The following is a 25,481-nucleotide window of genomic DNA, read 5'->3' on the forward strand; positions in this document are numbered from 1 at the left end:
CATTTTAAAAACAAACTGTCTAATTTTAACTATTGTGATGTTCATATTCTGTAAGTCGCTATAAACAAAGGCGTCTGCAAAGTAATTTCCCTGTAAATTTCTGGTAATTTTTGTTTCACATTTCATAAATTTTTCTTCAACCCACTGTCAAAAAAAAAAAAAAAAAACCCTGCAAAAGTTGTAGGCCCAATGTTTGCAAGTTTTCAGCTCAGTAGGCTATTTGTAACACTAAATAGCCTAAATAGGTAGTCCATTCGTAAGAGTTCAGTTCTCTAATCAGTAGACCACACCAGGCTAGGCCTTTTTGTAACTGTAGGCCTATATTCTCTTCAGCTAAAAACAGACAAACAAAACTATGCCTGTTCTATCAGGCTATTAAGAATGAGAAAAGAGTATGTGCAATAATTACTTCCTCCTGCTTACCTCTGTACTAATAAAGTAACTTGAACTTGAGCCCATACAGTCTATAGCTCAGCTCATGGGCAGTGGGTTCATAGGCTACGCCTCACACTAGGCAATGTGCTATGTGCCGAGCCCTGGACACACCTGGCCCAATTTCACCCATCCAATGCTTGAAGTAAGAATCAGGTAGTTTTCAGACTCAAAAGAATGAGGCAGCCTAAATCATTCTTCTGAAAATGACCTGCGACCTGCGGTGTATTGGTCAGTGGATGTTCACATTTTGAAAGGTTAATTTTCACTATATAGGCTACAGATTTGGACTTTTCCTCAACAAATAGGCAAGGCAAGGCAAATTTATTTATAGCACATTTAATACACGGTGGCAATGCAATGTGCTTCACACAAAAACAATGATAAAAAATGAAAAATAAAAATATGGAACTACACACAATTTTAGCAATAGTAGAAAAAGTAAAATGTATATATACAACAACAGCAAACAGTCAATTAAAAACATAGATAAAAAATATATAAATAAAATAAAAGAGACTCATAAAAATGTGCATTAAATACAGAAAGCTTCTGAGAAAAGCTTGGTCTTTCGCTTATTTTAAAAATGGTGATAATTGGGGCGTTCAAGGGCCGTTAATCTTGATATTTGTCTCGTCAGCTCCATTTTCACTTTATTAAAGATGCAGTCAGGGATTTTACGCGATTTCAAGCCCATAGCATTTTTTGTCACATAGCAATCACCTCCTCAAGACCGCTAGCTGCCCATTCTGTGAGTATCACTGTAAAAAAAAAAAAAAAACGGTTCTGAAAAATGGAAACAAATTTGGGGCAGCCTGTCTCCCAAATAAAAACAAAACCCTGCGTGGAATTTCAGGGGGGAGGGGGGTTCCGCAAAAGCATCTGCTAATAAATGTAAACATAAACGTGAAAAACATAAACGTGACTTCTTGCAAAATCCCTGAGTGTGCCTTTAATGAAACGAAACCTGAAGAAAAAAAGTTAGAGCACATGACCTCAATAGTATACTGGCATATTCTCATTCAACCCACCAGTTACCGTCCTCCAACTTCTCCTTCACTAGGACTGCATTCTACCACCAAAGTAATATTGGCAAAATAAGATCCATGCTGACAATGAGGGATGCACACGGATTCATGCATTTGTATCATCAAGGCTGGATTGCTATAATGCCCTGTGTTCTGGTCTTCCTGCTTGTGCAACGAGTCTCCAGCTTGTTCAGAATGCTGCAGCCAGAGTTCTGATAAAACCTAAGAAATTTAATCATATAACTCCTGTAATTTCTCTTCATTGGCTACCTATTCAAGCAAGGGCTTTACAATGTTTCTTTTAGTGGCCTCCTTACACCAAACAACAACTTTGATAAGATTAGGGAAAGATTCTTGAAAGATTCTTTTGAGTAAAGCTTGAATGGGGGGCATTAGTTAAAAAACTACAATCTTTCAAGAATATTTCCCAAATCTTGTCAAAGTTGTTTGGTGTAAGATGGCCATAACTTACAAAGCTTTAAACAGTCCTGCATTGTCAGAACTCATTACCCCCTATGTTCCTGCCTGCCCTCTCCAGGCCCTTGATGCTGGTCTCCTGTCTATTCCATTTGTCAAAAAGAAATCAGCAGGTCACAGCTTTTGCTTTCCGGGCATCCTTGTTACAGAATAGCGGAATACGGAATAGCATTCCCCATCACATCAGGGAAGCAAACTGTATCCAGACTGAAGACATTACTTTTTTTACAAAGACCTGGTTTTAAACTCATAATACCATTGCCGTTGTTCATTGCTCATTTCTACATTTTTACAACTATTATTTTACTATTATTTCATAATTACTATTGTTTCATATTTATGTTTTATTTATTTATTAATGTTTTATTTTATCTTGTGTTTTTAGATTTTTTTACTTTTAATACTGACTTTTATTTCATTTTTATGAACTTCCATCTTGAAGTTTGATGATCATTTGATGGCCAATACTAAATTCAATCAGATTCATAGCCTACATCCTGATTTGTTGATATTGAGGCAATGATTCCATGCAAAGGCTTGGGCTTCAGGGCCCCCTGACCCCTTGGGCCCCTGGGCCTGGGCCCGGTAGGCCCGTGCAGTAATCCATCCCTGAGCAGGAGGAAATCCACTGCCCCAGCACCAGTCACGATGGGAGCACCTCAACATACTCTGATGTGTCGTCTACATCTAAACAACAGAAGGGTAAAGATAGGACAGGGGAAACAGCTGTGGTTAGTGATATTTCAAAGGCTCAGTTCCTCATTTGGAATGTTCGGCTGTTGTCTCTTGTGTGATGTCACCTACTTTCATAGTCTGGCGCCTCGTCGGGGACGCGCGGGTTCGGCAGCATCTCTTTCCTCTTCACAGCATGACGGAGATGAGTGGCAAGGCCTTGGTTCCTTTTCTTATAATGCTTGACGAGATCATCTAGGTTCTTGAAGAACATCTCTTCAACACCTTGACTAGTCTGCATTGGCCAGGTGTAGAAATAGAATAAAGCATTGGAGGAAGTGAGGTCATTGTGAACAGTGGTGTGGCAAAAGTGAAATACCCTAAAGGGGTGCACACACACTGGCGCCGACGACGTGAGTGGGGCGCACTCCTCTTTCGACATTCAACATTTAGAGAGAGAGCAGCTTCACAGAAGAGAACTTCTGACGGCAAATTTGAAGAAAAGTTGGTAAACCACCCATCTTACCTAATTTGAGGGTGCTGATTCTGAATATTTTGTTTACCAAGCTCAATTCTGAGTTCTACGCCGCATAATCAGCATTTTAACATAAAATAGCGATTGTTTTCGCTTATTTTTCCCTAAATTGGGTTGATTTCAAAAGTAATCACTAAAACCAAATAAAAGTGTTCTCTAAATACATGTTTGAGCATTAAGAACCCATACTATAGTTTATTAACATATTTAATAGGGAACATGATTACAGTTAACATGTAATAAATTCTAATCAAAACACAACCATACAGTATTTTTATTGCTAACATAGTGAGTCCCTCATGTGGTGTTTAATGCATTTCATCACAATAACAAGTTGCACAGATAACCTTCAACTCAGAATATATCCTACAGTACATATGAACTTAGATAGCTGGAATAAGCCTAATGCAGAACTGCATCTACCGTTTGCAACAACCGACAAGTAAAAAACATTTTACTTCTAGTAACACTGAATTTGGTATGTGTCCTTGCCTCCATACTAGAGCTTGACATCTAGAAAACAGAGTGGCTCTAGCATAGTGTTGTCACGATACCAAAATTATGACTTCGATACAATACCTGACATAAATATCTTGATACTCGATACCGAAACGATATCCAAATCCTAAAATATCTGGAAAAGAAAGGACACAGGCCTCCTCCAAGTGTATTCAGTCATTTGTGTTGAATTTGGTGCACTTTTGGTCAATTCTGGGTTTTAAACTTCTAAACTTCCTACTTAATTATTATTTTTGTAGTCAGTAAAATAGTAGTTTGTTTGTAATTAAGTCCTTTATTGTTTGTTATAGCTCATTTATATTGTATGGTGTTTTGGCAATAAATTACCATTAAATAGCCAAAGTAGGCTAGATCAAGGTCAGTGTTCAAATTACTGCATGCAAATCACTTAATGCTATGCAGAAGAGCCTAATCTTAAAGGCACACTATGCAGGTTTTTTTTAGCTTAATAGCTAGGTTTTGAGCTTTTTAGCTCAACGGCCTCAGTGTCAGGAAGTATAACGAGTGTAACAAATTGCTTTACTGCATTCAAATACACATACACGCCAGGCACCGGCTAGAAAAAGGTAGCGATGGAGTTTCTCAGACATTCGTCATTACAGAGCCAGCGAAAAAGAAGCAAAAACCGAGAAAACAGTAGCGGAAATTGCTAATACTGCATAGTTTACCTTTAAGGCCATCTGATGTAGGCTACCCTAGGCCTTCCCGTGTTTATGGGATTTCTTTGCAAAAGGGGGAAAAAAGTGAAGATAGTCTTCTTTGCTTCCAGTGTAATTTAATAAGTATGTGTTTCAACCACTCAGGCCTACACCATTATCTGTTGCAATATCTGTGTGTATTTCTACATTAGGTCTATTTCTTTGATAGTTAACATCATTTGCTACCACATAACAAATACCAAATAATGATACAAAAGTGTCTTACAAACTTTCCTGCATACTTCTTAAATGTGCTGCAGTCAGATGGGTATCCTAAAGACATAACTAGATCTTGAGCATCTATTACCAGTGTTGAATGAGCAGTTTTTGCAGTGATCACTACTGGACATTCCACATTGCTAGACAGCACTTGAGTGAGGATAGACTTATTTCCACTTCACAAATAACCATTGCTATCTGCAATAGCTACAGTACAGGGACATTAATCAGTTCATAGCTGATGATTTGTCCTAGGTCCACTTCCCTTTCAGCATCATATGCAGTAATGATGCACTGGAGAATGTTTCTTTTTCTTGCACTATAAAGGATATCTTGTCTAATGTTTTTGCAAATAATGCAATCTCCATAGCACTCTTCAGCACTCCTCAAACATGCACACTCTTCCATTTCTGCATGGCTGGAATTTGAATGATAGGAAAGAGCACCAGTGAGAAGTTTTAACTAGGCAAGCATAGGCAAAAGAATACAGTGTAAATCCTCTGTAAAGACTGACTGTCCTTTGCCCTAAAGACTGTTCATAATAGTTAGTGACAAAGGACTTTCTACAGAAAAATGAGCAGTCACCTACTATTCTATCAATTTATTATCAAGGAATCTATTTTTGTTTCTAAGCGTCATTACTGAATTTTAGCTATTATTTCAATTTATATTTTAAATTTAGCTTATTTTCATTTGCTACTTGAGGGTCATTGGGGGTAATTCCTGTCCTATCCTACAACATGTCTGATACATAGAGTATATTAATGCATTGTTTTTTGCAATTCCTATGATATCTGATGGCAAAACCAAAAAGTATGTGAGTTATGCTAATTATGCTAATTGGCAAGCTTAAAACTCAAAATTGAGCTTGGTAAACAAAATATTTGAATTCGGCACCCTCAAATTGTGTGAAATAGCCCCTTTACCGACTTTTCCTCAAATTTGCCAAAAGAACTTTTTCTGAACGTTTGTTAGCTGCTCTCCCTCTAATTACTTAGATTCTATTATCCTCAATACAACCACGCACACCAGCGTCGAACTCTGCCGCCACGTCCGTGTAGAGTACATGTAGATGCCCTTATCCCAGTTTTGAGTAACCCGGTTATGCTAGGTGGAGATCGGTTCCGAAGGTAAAAGTCCTACTATGTAGTGATTCTGCCTCTGCCCTTAACAGGTGAATTTACGAATCAGCTGATTTAATATGTTTAAATAAATGTACTTTTTCCACCTCTGCCTAAGTCACACATGACGGTACTGACTCCTGTTAATTTCTGTTGGTCTTTTCTGTCCGTTGTTTCCCCAGGAGCAGAGGCTGAAGGCGGAGCACAACGAGCCTCACGTGGGCACCTGGACCCTCCATCCTCCATGGACATGATCAGCTGATTGTAATTAGCACAACTGTCCACCTCTGTATTTTCAGCCAATTAGCCCAGTTAGGAAATAAATGACTTGGCTAAACAGCCTTTTCGTACATAAGGTCCATTAGCCCATTTCACAAGATGTCGACTCGCCACTGGGTAAACCACCATCCACAGGAAAGACACAAACAGGAAGAGGTTTTACGGCGCCAATTAAGGCATCATTAACTGTATAAACTCCTGGTGACATACACCAAGAGATGTATTGCTAAACACAGTAATAGTTGTATATAGAAAATCATTCTACCCGATATCATACCTGTAAAGTAAAATATCCATGATGGGTCTGTAATATCCGGTATGTGTAGACTATCCTGTGTTTGCTGTGAATACATGAAATAACTTATTATTATTATTATTATTATTATAATACTTTCATACCCTATATATATATATATATATATATATATATATATATATATATATATATCAGATCATCATGAAATAACTTAACATGACTAAACAGTCCTTTTTTGAAACATCTCATAATTAAAACACAATGAAAAATACCCAAGCCCATAGCCGAGAAGGTTGGACACACCATGACTGTGATGTAAAAGACAAGTGAATAGAAGTAGCAGTCAGCGGTCAAGTTACGATAAAATCAAAGAGTTTATGGTAATTAATTGTCTACCAGATCGAGATGATAATTCTGATGGATGACGTTGGGAAATGTTTAGGGCCTGTGTGTAAATGAAGAGGGCCTGCCTGCGTTTCTGCACCATGGCGATAGAAGGCTATTTAAACCAGCATTCTGATGTGTTCCTGCGCCATGTCGATAGAAGGCTACTTAAACCAGCATTTGGGCAGCCGTGGCCTACTGGTTAGCACTTCGGACCTGTAACCGGAGGGTTGCCGGTTCGAACCCCGACCAGTAGGCATGGCTGAAGTGCCCTTGAGCAAGGCACCTAATCCCTCACTGCTTCCTGAGCGCCACTGTTGATGCAGGCAGCTCACTGCGCCGGGATTAGTGTGTGCTTCACCTCACTGTGTGTTCACTGTGTGCTGTGTGTGTTCACTAATTCACGGATTGGGATAAATGCAGAGACCAAATTTACCTCACGGGATCAAAATGTATACTTATACTTATATACTTATTCTGAGCCTGCGTTTCTGCGTCATGTCGATAGAAGGCTACTTAAACCAGCATTCTGAGCGGCCCGTTTGACGAGCGGCCCTTCTGGCAAAATCCAGACGGCCAGTCCGTCACTGGTGGGAGTACAGTAAAGTAGTTTTCAGGCCTTTGGTGCATTACTGGACGGTTATGTTAACACATCATGTCCCATTGTGACATAAGGCAGACTCAGACAACCCAGGCCCTGTGCACTGACCGAAGGGGATCCTTCGTAGAACGTAATGACCGACATGATTATTATTGGGCGGGGTGGACAAAATTATATTCTTATAGGGCCCAAACTTTCTAGCATCACCACTGACCTCATCATGTTTTTATTATTATTGTTATTATTATTATTATTATAATTTGGAAAGTAACAGTGTTATTTTGTTTGCTGTTTGTTTTGTTATCTAAAGAGCTATTGAGTGGGAAATGACTGGGAGTCGAACAGAAAAAAACATTTTGGGAAGACTTCCCAAATCTCATTGGCTCAGAGCATCAAAGTTATAGGCTGCTAACCGAACCCGCATTTGGGAACAGCAAGAGTATCATTTCCTGGCCAATAGGGACAAAAATAAATATAAGAATAATAATTAATAATCAATTCCACCAATAACCACCTAGACTATTTTAAAATGTAAAGAACCTTAACTACAGATAGATGTTTATGGCATTTAAGCAGACACTTTTACGCAGACATCATTTTGGTTGTCATGCAGGGAAATGCTCAAAGAATTAAAAAACATTACATAAACATTCTGCGCATTTCAAAGGTGAAATGTGCATTTAAATCCTAAGGGACACTATTTATTTCGTTTTCAACCAGCCAAAACCCTTCAATACACTGCATAAAAATCCTGCATTCCTATTGTGTTATGTGTAAAGCTAGGGAAATGAAATGCTTTTGCTGAAAGGTCATAGCAGGACTTTACTTGTTGGACTAGTTGGCTAAAACGCATAGTCCGAAGCGTACAGTTTAAGCGCACTTAGGGCGTGTTTAGTCAACTTTTGCTAGTTTGGCGACGGAATAAATGATCAGATGCCAGGCACATGGTGCAAAAGGATTGTTCTTATGTTTCTTAATTAATCATGGGTGTGTTTTGGGTGTTCAATCCATTAAACCAATTAGAGTGACATCTGTCATTCCCTTTAAGAACAAGGAGTGTAAAACCGCACGGAACTTTTTGGAGACGAATGAGAACATCTCTGCAGAAGGAATCTGCTTCAACCCATGACCATGTATGCAACAGTAGGATTCCACTAAAGCTTGCTTTGCTAAAACGTGTGTGCGTGACAAGCAGAGTGTACACGTGTCTGTGCTTGCCTAGTAATTTAATTCATAGGTATACACTTATTTATTTACTTCCACAGGACTGACTGACATGGAGTTACAATCAGAAACATAGCCTTAAAAAAAGCTAAATTTACCTTGATGACATTTGAATGACTGATTAAAAATCCTACGAACATCCATCCAAGCATACGCGTAGATTATGGGGGGCGGGTGGGATATGTCCCCACCACTATTTATCATTTGAATTTTGTCCCCACCACTTCTAAAAATGTGCAAACCAATTGCGACCGAAAAAATCCCCACATACTGAAATCATCGAGTCTAAACCATGCGATAGGCGAGCACAATGACATCCTCACAGCATGCACACCTGCCTAGATATGTGTGGATCGAGTGTTGCGCGGTAAGGTTTTTTAACATCCGCAAATTTGCGGTGGGACAGAAATACCTTACAGAGCAGCAGATCAGGTCTGGCCATATCGGCTCTGATGTACATTTACTTAAATGCATCGCTTCACTACCCAAACAAGAACAAGAACAAGAAAGAAAAGAAAAGAAGAAACCAATGAGTTTATGTCGCGATTTCATATAGGCCTAGGCCTAGAGAAAAGACAGCTATTGGTAACCTAACAAGAAGGATTTGCTTTGCCTACTCTGCTGTTTGATTGTCCCAAACTTTGAGACGACCCATACTCGCATTAACTGAATCTTATCAACCCGAACTGCTATGTTCCAAACAGAGTGACAGGATGCAATGCCTAATATCTCACTGCCTATGGCATAACTGATACAGTGCGCCTAGGCCTACTGTTAAACATCTGAAAAATGCTGCTGTTTTCTTTTCATGGCGAGCACTAGGCCTACGTTTGAATGATTTATGACTGAATGGAACGTTGCGTTTTTAAGCGCCAGAACTGCTTATCACGTCGTGTGACAAAGTTTACACCAACCATCATCTTCTAATGTAGGCCTATCCTTATGTTGAGATGTCAATTCTCTTTGCCCTAGGCTATCATTTGTGCGTGAAGCATGTTTTAATTAAGACAGTACACAAGCTATTTTTATTGTTGAATGATTTCATGAATGAATTGTACGCACAGTGCGTAGGCTACAGGATTACGGCTGGCGGCCACTGACCAAGGCCACAGTAGCCTGTGAACCTCTGATTTTCAAAGGGGAATCACGGCCAAGCGCAGGGGCAACTCTTCTCTTCAATTTCCTTCCAAATTACTTTTTATTGTCTGAAGACATCTATCGCAAGAATCTAACATTCTAAGCAACAGCAAAGCAAATGCAAGCTAACCCAAAGTGCAGTCGGTTCTCCGCCATGGTTTTGAAATCACACACCTGCTGCATCTGAAGGCCCACGCATAATAAGGCCCTACGCCAAAGGCACGCTCCTGTTGCACGTCACATTAATAGCTGATGCTGCCTCCCCAAAATTCCGCGATCATGTGAACAGATCAGCAGGCCTGCAAATTTTCACCTCGTTTTCCAGACACACGTTGCGGCAAAAAAACGTCTCATTGTTTTTTTTTGTCGGTCGGGTCAGGTTCGGAGTAGTTAATCAGTGCATATTGAGGGCCGAGTGGGTGCAGATTGACTCTCCCCTGGCCAGTCGGGTGGGTGCGGATGGTAAAAAAATCTTACCGGCGCAACACTACTGTTGAGCATATTGTAATGCAGCGTTGAATGGATGAATAGATTACATAAGGGTAGCCTACCCCGCACTTTTCAAAACACACTCAAGCTTATGGTTATTGTCCCCACCACTTCTAAAAACAAACTGACGCCCTTGCATCCAAGCACACCAACAGTCTTTGCATTGACTGCTAAGATCTCGCCACTACTGTGCACATTTGTTTATAGACCAGGTTTTTCTTGGTCAGTGGCGTTATCATTTTCAAATTGTGTCAAACTAGCAATTTGTGGTCATGCGCCTGATTATACCTTATTTTTTCATCAACACGCCCGTGGGTGCGCAAGTTCTCACAGAATGGGCGTCTGGCGGCATAATGATAATAGCGCTGACAACAGGAAAAACATTTGTGTCTCGCTTGGCACCATGATGCGCTAATTTTGGGTCCTGAGTCCTCTTTCCTATTTTGTTGCAGCGTGCTAAATTAATTTCCAAAATGGCTAACTTCCTGTACAGCAGAGTCACTCAAACAAGCTTTTAATTTGTGAAAATACCGTCATACTCATGCTAAATTCAATACAGTCTATGCATGGAAGGCTCTTGACCTCATTTGTTTCTGGTGGAGCCAGGTGTTTTGTAGCCACCTCTATTGTTAATGTAATTACAAGGATACAAGGATACAAGGAAGTTTATTGTCACATGCATATAGTTACTGGAAGTAAGAAATGCAGTGAAATTATGTCTGGTGTCAGCCTATTTGTGCATTAATGGGGTGAAAAAGTGCAGTAGAAGAGGGTTTAGTAGATTAAGTGGCAAGGGCTGCATAAAAAAGGTGGGGGAGGATTGGGATTGGGTGGGGGCAACCAACAAGGAGCACCCAAGAGCAACAGGGGCAAGGAAAAACTCCCTTACCAAGGAAGAAACCTTGGGCAGATCCACGGCTCAAGGGGCTAACCCAACTGCCAGGGGTCTTGGTGTGTGTGTTGGGGGGATGACAGGGGAGATGGGATAGTGTGCTGTGTATGTGGGGAGAGGGCAGTGTGGGCAATAGTGTTACTATTGCAAGCAGAGTACTGTATGTAATGTATGTGAGTGATGACAGTGAAGATGTGTGTGTGGGCGGGAGGGGAGTGGAGCAGTGACTGTGTGTGTGTGTGTGTGTGTGTAGTGTGGGTAGGTGGGGGCAGTGTGCTGTAAGTATGTAGAGGATGTGTGTTGGAGAAGATCCTGAAGACAATGTGCTGTGTATGTGGGGGGCAGTGTGCAGCAAGTATGTAGAGGAGGCTTACTGTAGCAAGCAGTGTGCTGTATGTATGTGAAGTGATGACAGTGATGATGTAAGTGTGTGTGTGGTGGGGGGCAGGGACTTACTATTGCAAGCAGAGTACTGTATGTAATGTAAGTGAGTGATGACAGTGAAGATGTGTGTGTGGGCGGGAGGGGAGTGGAGCAGTGACTGTGTGTGTGTGTGTGTGTGTGTGTAGTGTGGGTAGGTGGGGGCAGTGTGCTGTAAGTATGTAGAGGATGTGTGTTGGAGAAGATCCTGAAGACAATGTGCTGTGTATGTGGGGGCAGTGTGCAGCAAGTATGTAGAGGAGGCTTACTGTAGCAAGCAGTGTGCTGTATGTATGTGGAAGTGATGACAGTGATGATGTAAGTGTGTGTGTGTTGGGGGCAGGGACTTACTATTGCAAGCAGAGTACTGTATGTAATGTAAGTGAGTGATGACAGTGAAGATGTGTGTGTGGGCGGGAGGGGAGTGGAGCAGTGACTGTGTGTGTGTGTGTGTAGTGTGTGTGTGGGTAGGTAGGGGCAGTGTGCTGTAAGTATGTAGAGGATGTGTGTTGGAGAAGATCCTGAAGACAATGTGCTGTGTATGTGGGGTTATTAGTTATTGGGGGTAATTAGTGTCCACATGGACCCGGTTGGGTGTTGCACCTGGTGAATCAGCACATTACGATGTAGAAGGATTTATGTGTGTGTTAAAATTGTTATTATTGGGCAAACAAGATATTCAGTGTCGGAGAGAACATAGGAAGGTGCAGAATAAAGCCGAACAGAAGATGCTGTTACAACACAGAAAGCTCCACCAGAAATAAGTGAGCCAGGTCGTTCAAGTCAAGATCAAGCCAGGTCGTTCAGGTCAAGATGTTTCTGTTGAGTGAATTAATGTTAAAGCAGCGGTGTGCTGATGCAGCTGGTTTAATGTTGGGTCTCAATGCAAATCAATTGACCACTATTACGTCCTTGACCTGTGGTGTCCCCCAGGGGTCGATCTTGGGGCCACTATTCAACCTCTATATGCTCCCACTTGGACAAACCATCACAACAATTTGATTTCCTATCATAGCTATGCCGATGACACCCAACTTTACTTTGCTCTTTCGCCTAATGTATATGGTGGTCCCCTTGAATCTCTTTGTCAGTGTATTGACAAGATTAACAACTGGATGTCTCAAAATTTTCTTCAGTTGAACAAAGAAAAAACTGAAGTAATTATATTTGGTAAAAAGGAGGAAAGACTTAAGGTTGCCACTCTCCTTGATATTAAGGGGTTTAAAGCAAAGGATACTGTTAAAAATCTTGGCGTCATAATTGACAGTGATCTAAATTTAAACAGCCACATGACTAAACAGCGTTTTCCCACCTCAAAAACATTGCCAAACTTAGAGGGCTAATGTCAAAACATGATCTAGAAAAACTTATTCATGTAGTCATCTCCAGTAGGGTTGACTACTGCAGTGGGCTTTTCACAGGCCTTCCTGACTTTAAAGCGCTTCTGCTTGTTTATAAATCACTAAATGGAATGGGAACAAATTACCTAGCAGACAGCTTCAGCAGTACACACCTTCCAGACCTCTCAGGTCTCAGGAGAAATACTTGTTAGTAGAACCTACTGTTAGAACTAAACATGGTGAAGCAGTGTTTAGTAGCTATGCAGTTCAGCTCTGGAACCAACTTTCAGATGAGATCAAAGTTGACCCAACTGTAGCCGGTTTAAAATCTAGACTTAAGGTTTAAAAGACCAAACTTTTCTCAGATGCTTTCTGCTAACTGATCACTTATTTTTTATATTTCCAAATCTGGGAAAGTCTTTCAGCTAAAATTGTGATAGTTTCTATGTTATTTTTTATGTTTTAATTATTACTTTTTAAACACTTTTAAATTATTGCCCTTTTATGCTTTTATGTACCATCACCTTGTGTGTTTTATGTTTTCTTATTCTTATTATTATTGTATTATTATTATTTACTTTTTAAACTATTCTTTGACTATTGCCCTTCCATGCTTTTATCAGCTATTTGTGTTTTCTTTTGTTTATGTAAAGCACATTGAATGACCTCTGTGTATGAAATGCGCTATGCTGCATCATTGAACTTAAGAAAGCAAAGTGCAGATCCACGAAGTGCTACAGGCCAGAGTGAGCGATTTGAATTGAATTCTGGCTCCTATAAGAAACCAAAGAAGACTAACTAACAGAGGAGTTCTGTGTGACTTGGCTGTAGGCCTACTAGAGCTAGTACCCTAAACATGTGTTAGTGTTTAGAAACGGCCCAGGATATGCACTTCAGTTACTAAAGCGACTCACGGACTGCATCACCTTGATATCCTGATGTGCACATCCCATCTTTGGTTATCATTTTGCAACAGTTTTCAACACACAGTGAAATGTCTTGGCTATTTCAACTGAGACCATTCATACAATTGTAAGCTAAGTACAGGTATCGTCAACCTTCTTTAACATTTCAGTATAAGTTTGAACATTATTTAATGTTGTAAAGACTATTGGATGAGCCTAAATCAAACTAGTTGTTGCATAGTTAATAAAAATACACGTTTTATGGAAGGCATACTTACTAAACACACAGGCATAGAGCACCTTGGATGGTTTCACTGTCTCGTACAAGGTAACTCCCATCCTTGTTTTTTTTAGACAATAACTCCTCACACCTTGTGCGGCTTATGGGTCCATGGTAAACTAGGGTGTCCATGTCCCGCGAGTGTGGTGAGCACACAGCAGTTACCCCACACGGTGTGCCTCGCACGGGCACAAGTCACTCTACTACTCCAACAGTCTGCATCGTTTGGTAGCCTCCACTTAAGCTTTTCACACAGGAAGTTAGGTTGTTTGTGTGTGTGTGTGTGTGTGTGTGTGTGTGTGTGTGTGTGTGTGTGTGTGTGTGTGTGTGTGTGTGTGTGTGTGTGTGTGTGGTTAGGCTGGGGTGGGGGTCAACATCAGATATAGCACAACCGCCAAGAAAGAGGAAATAAAACACAGACTCTTTATGAGTTGTATTGTCGTTAGATACTTTGATCTGCTTTGGACCTACAACACTTGAGTTATTCCAAATTTATTCAACCATACGCTTTTGTTTTTTGCTTATTTGATAACTAACCATACTTGTTCATCTATTAATTCGTTTATAAATTCATTCATTTAGTTTGGAGTTAATTTCATGAGTTGACCATGGGTGGGTTAAGCTATCCTCTTCATGAGTCTGATTTCTGACATGCTTTAGGCATCAACAAACCAGTTCGCTGTACACCGAACTTAACTTAACTTAAAAGGCATGATGGTCCCTTATTAGAATAACAGGGACTAGCATATTAACATTTAGATACTGTTTATATGTGCAGAATAATTGGAAAAAAGAATAATGGGTTGGTTGGTTGGTTGGAATAATGTATGGTGTTGGTGGTTGGAAAAATGGTGTTGGTGGTTGGAATAATGTATGGTTCATGCAACTTAAGACCTCCATGCTGACAGACGTCACAATCTTCCATGACCTCAATGGTGTACTCAAACAGAACAAAAACAACACAACAAAGGCCAGCTTGGTTAGTCATCATCTTGGCTTTTGCAATTTTGCTCCGTTTTGCGTCATGTCTAACAACGCCCCCTAGCTGTTGTTCAATCATTGGAAGCTGCAGGCTCTTGCGGCTTATTTCTCAAGTTAATTAGCATGAAAGTTGGAAAGATTACAGTCAATGTCAAGCTGTATCTCATCATTTCAAGAGTACATCTGTGAAGATTGATTTGTTTAATTAATTTCTTCTTGTTGAAATTATAACAATTGTATCAATCCCCATGGCTCCATCTTTGAGAAATACCTTCCACCTGACAGTGCTTGTTCATTGAATAACCTCACATGTATAAATGCAAGTCTAATGTAAAAACGCATCTTTTTTTTCCTCTTGCCTTGTCGGTCAGACTAAAGGAGACTCGTTTCTATTCAAGGGACTAAGGAGTGTGCTATTATATGTATATTATGTATTTTTCACTTCATTTCATTTTATCTTAATTTATTATGTCTTATTTGTTTAAATAACATCTGACACTTTGATTTAATTACATTGTTTTATTTGCATTATGTTTTCTCAATGTTGTCCATATTTGATCTGCCTTTAATATTGTATATTATTGTGATTCTCAGTTATGTTTCCTTTTACCCTTTCTAACTTTTAGTACATTTTGTATCTAATTATAAAGCACTTCTGTTGTTTAAAATATACTAAATAATAAATAACCTTGACCTTGACAAAGTATCCAGCCCCGGGAAAAGAGTGGCAGAGAGAGAGGGGGAGAGAGAGAGAGAGATGGCAGCAGATTACTAGGTGCTGTGTGAGCTAGATAAAGTGTTTAGCTGCGAGCTTTCTGATGCTTTACTCGCTTTACTCTTTTTTCCCCACAACGAACTGCCAACACAGCAGGGCTGGATTCTCACTGGACAGCACACGTTTATAAAGGCTGCAAACTGACAAAAAAATGTGAAAACGGGCTTGAAATGTGCCTACGCATCCTACACCGCAAACTGGCATATATAGGCCTAAAAACATTCTGTAAATAAAAGATGCATTTTTACAAATCCTTTAACCTGTACGTAGAGCTACACCAGCAATATCTGATGGTGAGATCACAAAATAAAGCTCAGTGCCCAACAGATGGCGTTCAAAATATCACTTAATTCATTGCACCACCTGCAAAAAACTTCACTATGCCTAAAACACGCGGTGCACTTTCTCACCTGCAAACTTTGATTCCGTTCTTTAAATTGACGTGACGTTTCCACCTTTCTTATCAACAATTGTCCAATAAAATGCGCTGGTAGCCTATAAATGTTAGCATATCCATTTACCCATATCCATTTAGACAATGTCGTTCGTGCAGGCACGCACAATTCAATGAAGGCTGGTATTTACATAAGCTTCTTCCTGCAGTTTTATAAATTGACAGGTTGGCCTCAAATGTATTCTGAATCCATAACCTTACATTTCATAAGCATGTCAGATAGACCAAATAATAAGTGAACAGACAGGGAAAGGTTGGATGAAGAAGACTCTGGGAGTGGGACCCATGGTGAATTTTCATTTCCGTTTACAACAAGCATACAGGAAAAAATTAAATAGGCAACAAAGTTGACCTATGTATATTTTATGTAATGTTTAATTTGTGTTATGTACATAGTGGCACTGTTAGGATATAGCCTATTATAGATTACAGTTAAACCAATCTTTACACATACCTACATTGTTTGGTGTTAAGCCTAGTTTAAATTAATAAATCATTTGAAATTATACTTTGAATGAATTCTAACAATTAACAATTGCTTGTATTTACTTAAATATGGAGATTGTGTGAGTCACAAAAGGGAGCGAGTGAGTAGGCCTACAGCCTACACTTATTCACTTTCAGCGCTCCACGGCTACTTCAATGTCTTGCATGACATTTAGTTTTGAGATTGAGAGGTGCATTTGGGAATATAAATACATGTAGGCCCTGGTCCACTGCACATCACAAATTCTGTATGACTCTTGGTCACTGACCAGCGGCTCTGCTCGCTGCGTAAAAAACGGTGAGCCATTTCTGACGTCAGTCTGTATAAAGTCCATCTGGCGGCTCTCCTATGGTTAGGTGCGGGTGGGAAGGTAGGGATAATCTGGAGATGCCTTGGTCGGCCCAAATAGTGCTGTAATTTATGCAAGGAGGGTGGAGAGAGGGAGTGGTGTCAGGGATTGAGCAGATTACCCTCATTAGCGCATGTCTGTGTAGGACTGAACGAGGCATTTGGCTCGGGTAGAATCGCTACAGGTGGATGTCTAGATATCCTGTGTACAGCAGCAACATTTTAAGGATGATTTCGCGACGAGTGAGCCTCTCTGGAGTAGCGTGGATGTTGGTGTTGGACCATCCGCACGTGTTCAATCACTGATACGCTGTGGCGTTGGAGGTCTTAAATCTTGAGGCAACATGAAAACCCGACCCACTGGCAATGTCTCCAATGCCGACTGGATGGGCTCGCTTGCCCCTAAACTCACTTCGATGCCTCTGAAGCATTTGGCTGTGCCAGGTAGCATAATCAATTTCAGAGATTCCTGATTCCTGTATTTTCGTTTTATTCTGAATACAATATGCTATTAAATCCTTGTGATGTTTAAACGAGGTCAGTGTCACCAATTGCTATTTTGACCATTCACTAAAACTTTAATTTGGGATGGAAATGTTTTAGATGTAGACCTAGACTACTTTACCTAATTTCATTAGCTCCTTATGGAGTTGGGCCTGCAGTATAGCGTTGTTGTCAAGACTTGACTTGAATTAGTCAAATAAAGCCCACTTTGTTAAATAGATTTACTGACTTTATATTTGCTGCAGATAGTCTGTGCATCTGAGGAATTAATCACATGAGTAATGGATGTTTAAGCAATAGTTTTCCTCAGTAATATACTATATCAGTATTTCGCCCTTAACTCAGGTATGAAGTAGAGGCTACTGCCACATCCACAAAACAACAATGTGCTACTTAAATTAGTCCAAGGTCAGCGAGTTTGTGTTTCAGGTGTGGTAGAACTGTAAACTGACCTTGATGACGTTTCTGTTGTAGGATCTCACGACTCGTTCAGTTTCTGGGTGGATGAGAAGGCTCCCGTTGGACCTGACCAGAAGGCTGTGGTCAAACACCTTGCGGCCGTGTTCCGTTTGCTGGCAAAAAAGGTTATGAAGAAGTGGTCCATGACCCAAAACCTCACCTTCAAGGAACAACTGGAGGGCGGAATCCGCTACTTCGACCTCCGCGTGTCCTCCAAGCCAGGTGAACCGGGCCATGAGATCTACTTTATTCACGGGCTGTTTGGGCACAAGGTGCGCGATGGCCTCAATGACATCAACAACTTCCTGAACGCTCACCGTAAGGAAGTAGTGTTTCTGGACTTCAACCATCACTACGCCATGGAAGAGGAGCATCATCGCTACCTCATACGCATGCTACAGGAGGTGTTTGGCTCGAAACTGTGCAAGATCTGTGTGGTAGAGGAGATCTCACTCAATTACCTGTGGGAGCAAAAGTATCAGGTGAGTTGACTAATTAATTACAGTAGGCTACACTACCTGTTAAACGTTTGTACACACCTTCGCATTCTTGTGTTTTTCTTTTTTTTTTTTTTTTTTTACAATTTCCTACATTGTAGAACAATGCTGAAGAGAAAAAAAACTGACAAAACACAAACAAATGTACAATTTTTTTCTAAATGTGTTTCATATTTTAGATTACTCAAAAGTATCCACCATTTACTTTCACGACAGGTTTGCATAGTATTGACATTATTGTAACCAGCTTCATGAAGTCACCTGGAATTCTTTTCAGCTCATATAAGTGAATAAAAAGCAACCAAGTGTGCAACATGGATGAATGTTAAGCTCTGAAGAACACCAGGTTGTTTGATCAAAACATTTTGGCTTTTTAATCAATGTAGCCAGTATAGTAAGGGCGTTTTAAACGCATCCATCCTCCTTGTCCTCACCGAACTTGGAGTGCCTGGATTGCTCTTCATCATGGAGCAGTTCTTTGTGTCCCCTTTTTCCAAGAGTATTATGTACTTTTGGATATACGCCTTATTCACAGAGCTACCAGTCCAGTCGTCTGTACAGTGCGCCACGTTTTACACTTGAATTCCCCTTGGGGATCAATAAAGTATCTATCTATCTATCTATTTAAGGGAACTCCTTCAAGATGGACGGAAACCCTTCCTGCTGTTTGCCTGCAGCTGGTTGAGAAAATGCAGAGAGTGTGCAAAGCTGTCATGAAAGCAAAGAGTGCTTATTGAGAAGAATCTAATATATTAAACATTCAGCCTTGTCTGCAATTATTTGCGTACTACATAATTTCATAAGTGTAATTTAACCTTTAGAATTTCCACTTGTGCCTAAACTATGTCTGAATACAGTTATTTCTACATGTGGATTTGCATGCAAGTGGGAAAAAACAGCCCTAACCACACTTCCTCTGGTGCATTAGGCAGTGATGCAGGCGGAGGTGTACACTTCAGAAAGTGATCATGCATCTGCAGCCTGATTGTCAGTATGGGGCAACCGCGAGCAGTGGTAGCGTCGTGGCTAAGGAGCTGGTCTAGCGTGCAGTAGCCAGAACCGTTGAATATTCGGCTGGCACCGTTGTGCCCTTGAGCAAGTCACTAAACCCCAAGTTGCTCTGTAGACAATGGTCTTTGTAATAATTGTAAGTCGCTTTGGATAAAAGGGTCAGCCAAATTAATAAGTATTAGTATATAAGTATGTCATGCCTTTTTGTGTTATGCCAGAAAAAAATCTTAGGGTTGAATAATTTTGTTGTCTTAACAAATTGCAAAAAAAAACATTGAGGTTTCCCAATCCAATAGCATAACGGCGGCGCTTCATTAGTGAGCAGCAGCACATGTGCTGTGACTGGCTATTTTCAGCTGATCGCTGGCGCTGAGGCGTATAACAGCGTTAGGGAAAGACGGTTAGGGGATTACAGGGAATCAGCCAGTGCGCTCTAGTCTCCTAGTCAGCACTTAACAGTGATATCAAGCTACACACGTATTAGAGCATGTGAAAAGTGTGTGTGTGTGTGTGTGTTTGTGTACGTGCATGCTGCATGTTAATTAGATGAGAATTACCTCTGTATGCTGTGTACTGGGAGTGAGATTGATAGATAGATACTTTATTGATCCCCAAGGGGAAATTCAAGGTCTCAGTAGCATACAGACATCACACACAACATGAACTTACAGCAGAACCTGGGAGAGGATTGAAGAATGCGTACATGGAAAAGTGACCAGCTTCAAGCTACTTAGTGGCAAGTCTCATAATTGCTCGTTTAGGGATTGTGAGTCTCTCAGAGCTCAGTGGCAATTAAATTACCTTTTGGGATCTGTTGTTCTGGATGGTGGTGACCATCTTAACTGATAGAATATGTAGCTGTGTGTGTGTGTGTGTGTGTGTGTGCGCGTGCGTGTGTGCGTGCGTGCGTGCGTGTCAGTCACCATTTCCGTTTTTCTAAGGAGAGGAAACCAAGCTCTCTTCTTGTGATGAGTCTCGCATTCGCCCTTAGTCAGCTTGTGGCACAGCTAGACAAAAGGCCCAACGCACACAACATCAACACCAGCTGGTAGCCTCAGAAACAGTGTGCACCAGACCGTTTGTTATTGTCCTCTTTCTTTTCACGATCAGTGACACATATTTGTCGCTTGTGATGTCAGCATATTCATTGTAGATCGTATTTGTGTACATATGTAATGTTGATATAATTTCTGCCTTTCCCACTGTCTTGCAAGAGCTTCCACTGTCACCACATTACTCTCACCCCCCTTTTGGTCAGTTGCACTGCAGCGCTTACTTGAATGTGCCTCAACCAGTTCTATGTGGTTCCGTCAGGTTCTGGTGTTCTATCACCACCAGTCTGCCGAGGGTTGCCCTCTGATGTGGCCGGGGAACAACATCCCAGCGCCCTGGGCCAACACCACGGACACCGGCAAGCTCATCAAGTTCCTGGAGACCACGCTGGACGAGCGAGCCAAGCGCGGCACCTTCCACGTCTCCCAGGCCATTCTCACGCCACAGGTCAAGACCATCGTCAAAGGCCTCGTCCGAGGACTGCGGAATCACCTGGTGGAAAGGTGGAGAGCTCTTGAATAACACCGCGTACAGAGTTTAAAGAGATCCAAATGTGTTTTAAAGAGTGCGTCTGCATGCGGTAGTCAGTGGAGAATAGAGGACAGACTATAACTCTAAAACGAGATGTTTATTAGTATATGAGCCACTTTAGTGCACAGCTCCCACTGTCCCTCATGCTCAGAGATCAACCACAAGGGGGCAATGTAGAGTAAACAAAAAAAGTTTGAAACTCCTCTACATGAGCCAATCCACTCACTCACTCTCACTCACACACACACACTCTCGCACACACACAAACATTATCAAAGCAATAGGGTCTTAAGTAAGCATGAAACAAAGAGAGAGGTTTCCATGGGAAAGCCCAGTATTTCCCCCTGTGTCTCCATCCAGACCCGGAGCAGAGGCTGTGGCTGGGGCATCCCAGTGCCCCTCATGCGGTGAGGATTAGGACTGATCCTCTGGGGTTTGGGGCTCCTTTGATGTTCTACTTCAGAGAGTGAATGAGGAGCGAGAGGTCGCTAGTCAGTGCCCCTAACAGAGGCCAGATACAGGGTGACCTACGATAAGTGGAAAGGAACTGCATTTATATAGCACTTTTCTACTCGTCCGAGCACTCACATTGTTTTACATACAGAGGTAATGTCCCTAGAGATGAATGAAGTATCTCTATCTATTTGTCCATCTGTCTGTCTCAAACTATCTATTGATCTATCTATCTATCAATCTATCTATTTATCTGTCTATCTATGATCTATCTATCAGTCAATAACTATCTATCTCTCAACAATCGATCTATCTAATGCCTCATTCACCAATTCACTCACACATTCATACAGTGATGGCGTGCAAGACACTGACCTACACAGTGGGAGCGGTTTGGGGCCCTTTGACTGGGTCAGGAGACTCCTTCTGAGCCTCTGCCTCCCTAGAAAGAAAACCAGAATTTGGTTAAGTGCTTCATTGGCAGAACTGAATCGTCGACATGACGTTATCTGACCACTCTAGCAAAGTGCAGGCGATAATGTCCAGAACAGAATTGTATGGAAGAGGCTATCGCACACACAGAGAGCTGCTCCAGGAGGAAGTGGCTTAATTGTGACCCTGTGTGGATGCTGGGTTGTTTGTTATTTCCGGCTAAATATTTAGCTCTGGCATTCCATTTCCTGGTTTTGTCCAAATGACTGCAGAGCATGGGTCAGGAGCGATGACCCACAACTCTGTATCAGTGAGTTTCTAGCCTCCTTCTGGGTCTGTATTGAGTTCAGTGGTTCAATCCAATCTCACAGATTTAAGAAATGTATCTCTTTGCCTCTCATTGATACCAAAGTCCGACTGAACTAATGAATACAGGATAACTATCTTCTAAGTATGGCAAAAATGGTCACGCAGCAATTAATTAGTGACTAAGTTATCAAGCAGTAACAAGACAAGTAGAAGGTGTTACATGGAGATGGATCTTCAGGATTATTATTCTAATCACTGCGATCAATGATGATGCAGTCTAATCCATCTCACTTCAGACTTTAACTGGCATTAAAAGAGAGCGCTACCTGTCTAGCACTGACCTGTCTACCTGTCTAGCGTTACATGTCTACCTCTCTAGCGCTGCATGTCTACCTCTCTAGCGCTACATGTCTACCTGTCTACCTGTTTAGCGCTACATGTCTACCTCTCTAGCGCTACATGTCTACCTGTCTAGCCCTACCTATTTAGCGCTACATGTCTACCTCTCTAGCGCTACATGTCTACCTGTCTAGCATTTTCATGGGAATGACGGCATGGTTATGTACTGACTGGGGGCTATTAGCACTTGCTTAAGCTTGAAACGGATGTGGGAGAAAGGTGAGAACTTGACCAGTAATCACATAATCCAATACTGTCCAGTCCTATCACTATCTTTATCCCACTGTCTGATAAGTAGGCCTACCACAACAAGACCCATGCTGGCAGACCTTTAGTGCAAGTGGCAGCATCTCTGTTTGGGTCTGTTGTTATTCCCTACACCCAACAGTCCTATTTGCATAAAGACAGGAAACCCCACAAACCAGGAAATAAATTAAAAAAGCAAACCTCTCTTTTTTCCACACAGAAATCTGCCAACTATTATGACCTGGGTGGAATCTCAAAAGCCAGGTGTGGACGGAGTGAACATCATTACGTCGGACTTTGTGGAGCTGACTGACTTTGCAAGCACTGTGATCAAGCTTAATGACCTGCTCCTTGACGACCGAGCCATCAAGTGACCTCTGTAGGTGACCAATTGTCACCTGCCGACTGTCACATGACCCCCCCACACACACACACAAGCCAAGGGTCACCTCCTGTCACCGAGCCAAGACGGGGCTGCAGGACACTGTGATTGGCCAAACCCCCAAGAGCGCAGAGATCTGGCGGTCACCAGAGAGCCAGGTCGTCCATCTGAAACGGGCAATGGCATGAGACTGGACACACCAGCATGAGACTGGACACACCAGCTTTGCCTGAGCCTTTGCTACGACACTGGAGACAGTTGAGGGCAGGAGCTTAACCCTCCATGGACTGATCGTTAGTCGTGGAGCCGAGGAGTCTATGTGTTCAGGCTGTTGCTGTTGCTGTGTCTCTTGCTCGGTTGCCTAAAGGTTATGGCTGTGTAGGATTCAATTTTTTCAGGCTCTGAGTTCATATTCTGGACTGCTGTTGTAGCAGGTTGGTAGTGAATTTTATGGCAGACTCCGATAACACAATTGCAAGAAAGGCAAAATCTCTCTCACTCACTCACTTTCACACATACACATATATACACACACACACACACACACACACACTCAAGCAGAGATCAGAGAGCACTACAAAGTTAGTTACAGTATTTTTTAATGGTTATTTATTATGTTTTTTTAAACATGTGTTTTAATATCTGATATTAAAATCACATTCTTATTCAACTGTGTGTGATGAGATCAGTCACAGGGTCCTATATTAACAAGGAAGTCTTGTGGCACAGATTGGTATCTGCTGAAGGATGCTGGATCTTGGTTTACACAGTTGTGTTTACAATGTTGCAACCAGCTGACTCAAACGGTTAACCAGACACTTTCTTTCCCTGGTCGTCTGGGGGTGAGCCCTTTGGTGTGGTGTGGTTTTGGTCTGGAGGTATCCACAGCCCCACGGAGTGCAAGCCAGGATCAAACAGCATAGAGACAGGCCTGTGGCATGCAGCTCTGAGTTTGTGTTGGGAAGCCATTTACTCCATGGGGGTTAGAAAAAAGAGTTGTGAAAGTATTTCACTGTTTGTGGGTTCCCCTTATGTGATTGGGCTAGTCCCATTGGCCCCCCAGAGTTCACTACGGCTTGGTTATCGTAACACCTCCATTTATCACCCATTTCGTCCGAAAATTCTAAAACAACAATGTTTTTTAATACTTCACAATAACATTTGATAAATTAACCTTACATTTTCCAGTAGCCATAGGTGTGTAGATTGAACAAAATCTGGATTGGTTCTTACTGGGGCTTTTACTGCCTGAAATATCCGATTTTGTTTACCGCGCTCGGAGTGCTGGCCTGGTGGGTCGTCTACTTCCACCCTTTCAACGGCACATGAATGGTTAGACTGAGAATTCTCGTCGCTACCTCAAAATTCCACTGGAGCTCCAAGCGGATTTGTACACGCAGCCTTACAAGACTGTTTATACTGTAGCTCTTCGAGTCACGGTAAAATGTAATTTTTGGTACATAGCTAATTTAGATACACTTATGGTGTGGTTGCTTGCGTTTCTTTAGGAATCTGCCGTCTTGGTTTGTATAGAAATGAATAGTAAGTGACACATACATGCAAGAGGACGGAAACACAGGACTGGTGGTAATAGGGGGCGATCCGATATCACAGACAATAATGGGATCTCCTTTGAACTCTATTTTTTAATGGGTCTGTGTTCCTTATCACAATGGGTATTGTGACAAAGTGTTTACAGGAAATGTTCCCTAAACACCCCTTGAGCAAGCCAACAGCAACAATGACATGCAAGCTACGGAGCACAGGAAGAGACCTTGACCAGAACCTGGAGAAGGTGCCGGCCGTCCACAGCTTCTCTGGCTTAGCCCTCCATGGCAGGCTCAGTGCAACCAATGAGTCACACTTATGGACTGAACAGTGGACCCCTAAGACCAACACTAAATGATCTAGGTAAGCTGTTGCATAACGCAGTGTTTCCCATACATTGACTTATGTGTGGCGGCTCACCACAAAATCAACATTGACCACCACACAATGATTTTCCAGGTTGTACTAAATTGTGCTTAAATCTGGTTAGCATCATAACCACGCTGTGCTAATTTGCTTCAAGTTAATTCTGCAAACCAACCACCACAAATAGAATTCAATTCTGTGGGAAACACTGTAACATGTGCATTAAGGAGGGAATGCTCCCTCAAGTGAGGAGCCAACTGGGTACCCACATCTGACCATGTAGCCATGAATAGCGCTGAATCGATTTAGGTGATTATTTCCACATTCCTGTAGAATAT

At 41.5% G+C, this 25,481-nt stretch overlaps 2 protein-coding genes across 2 annotated transcripts; one reads left to right on the forward strand and one right to left on the reverse strand.

The window, feature by feature from the left end:
* Positions 1–2,351: 2,351 nt before the first annotated feature.
* Positions 2,352–14,040, reverse strand: si:ch73-264p11.1 (uncharacterized protein LOC100000923 homolog). Its single transcript, XM_048266908.1, has 4 exons — positions 13,907–14,040; positions 6,258–6,321; positions 2,742–2,904; positions 2,352–2,624 (listed from the first exon to the last, which is right to left on the reverse strand). The coding sequence occupies exons 1-4, from the start codon at positions 14,038–14,040 to the stop codon at positions 2,581–2,583; spliced, it is 405 nt and encodes a 134-aa protein (XP_048122865.1). The 3' UTR covers positions 2,352–2,580.
* A 3,061-nt stretch (positions 14,041–17,101) lies between these two features.
* plcxd2 (phosphatidylinositol-specific phospholipase C, X domain containing 2) lies at positions 17,102–23,899 on the forward strand. The gene is made up of 4 exons (XM_048266906.1): positions 17,102–17,397; positions 17,932–18,398; positions 20,739–20,980; positions 23,068–23,899. Exons 1-4 carry the CDS (start codon positions 17,298–17,300, stop codon positions 23,219–23,221), a joined length of 963 nt encoding a protein of 320 aa, XP_048122863.1. The 5' UTR covers positions 17,102–17,297; the 3' UTR covers positions 23,222–23,899.
* The last annotated feature ends 1,582 nt before the right edge of the window (positions 23,900–25,481 follow it).

The sequence above is a fragment of the Alosa alosa genome, chromosome 16 (assembly GCF_017589495.1).
Source record: "Alosa alosa isolate M-15738 ecotype Scorff River chromosome 16, AALO_Geno_1.1, whole genome shotgun sequence".
Taxonomy (NCBI): domain Eukaryota; kingdom Metazoa; phylum Chordata; class Actinopteri; order Clupeiformes; family Clupeidae; genus Alosa; species Alosa alosa.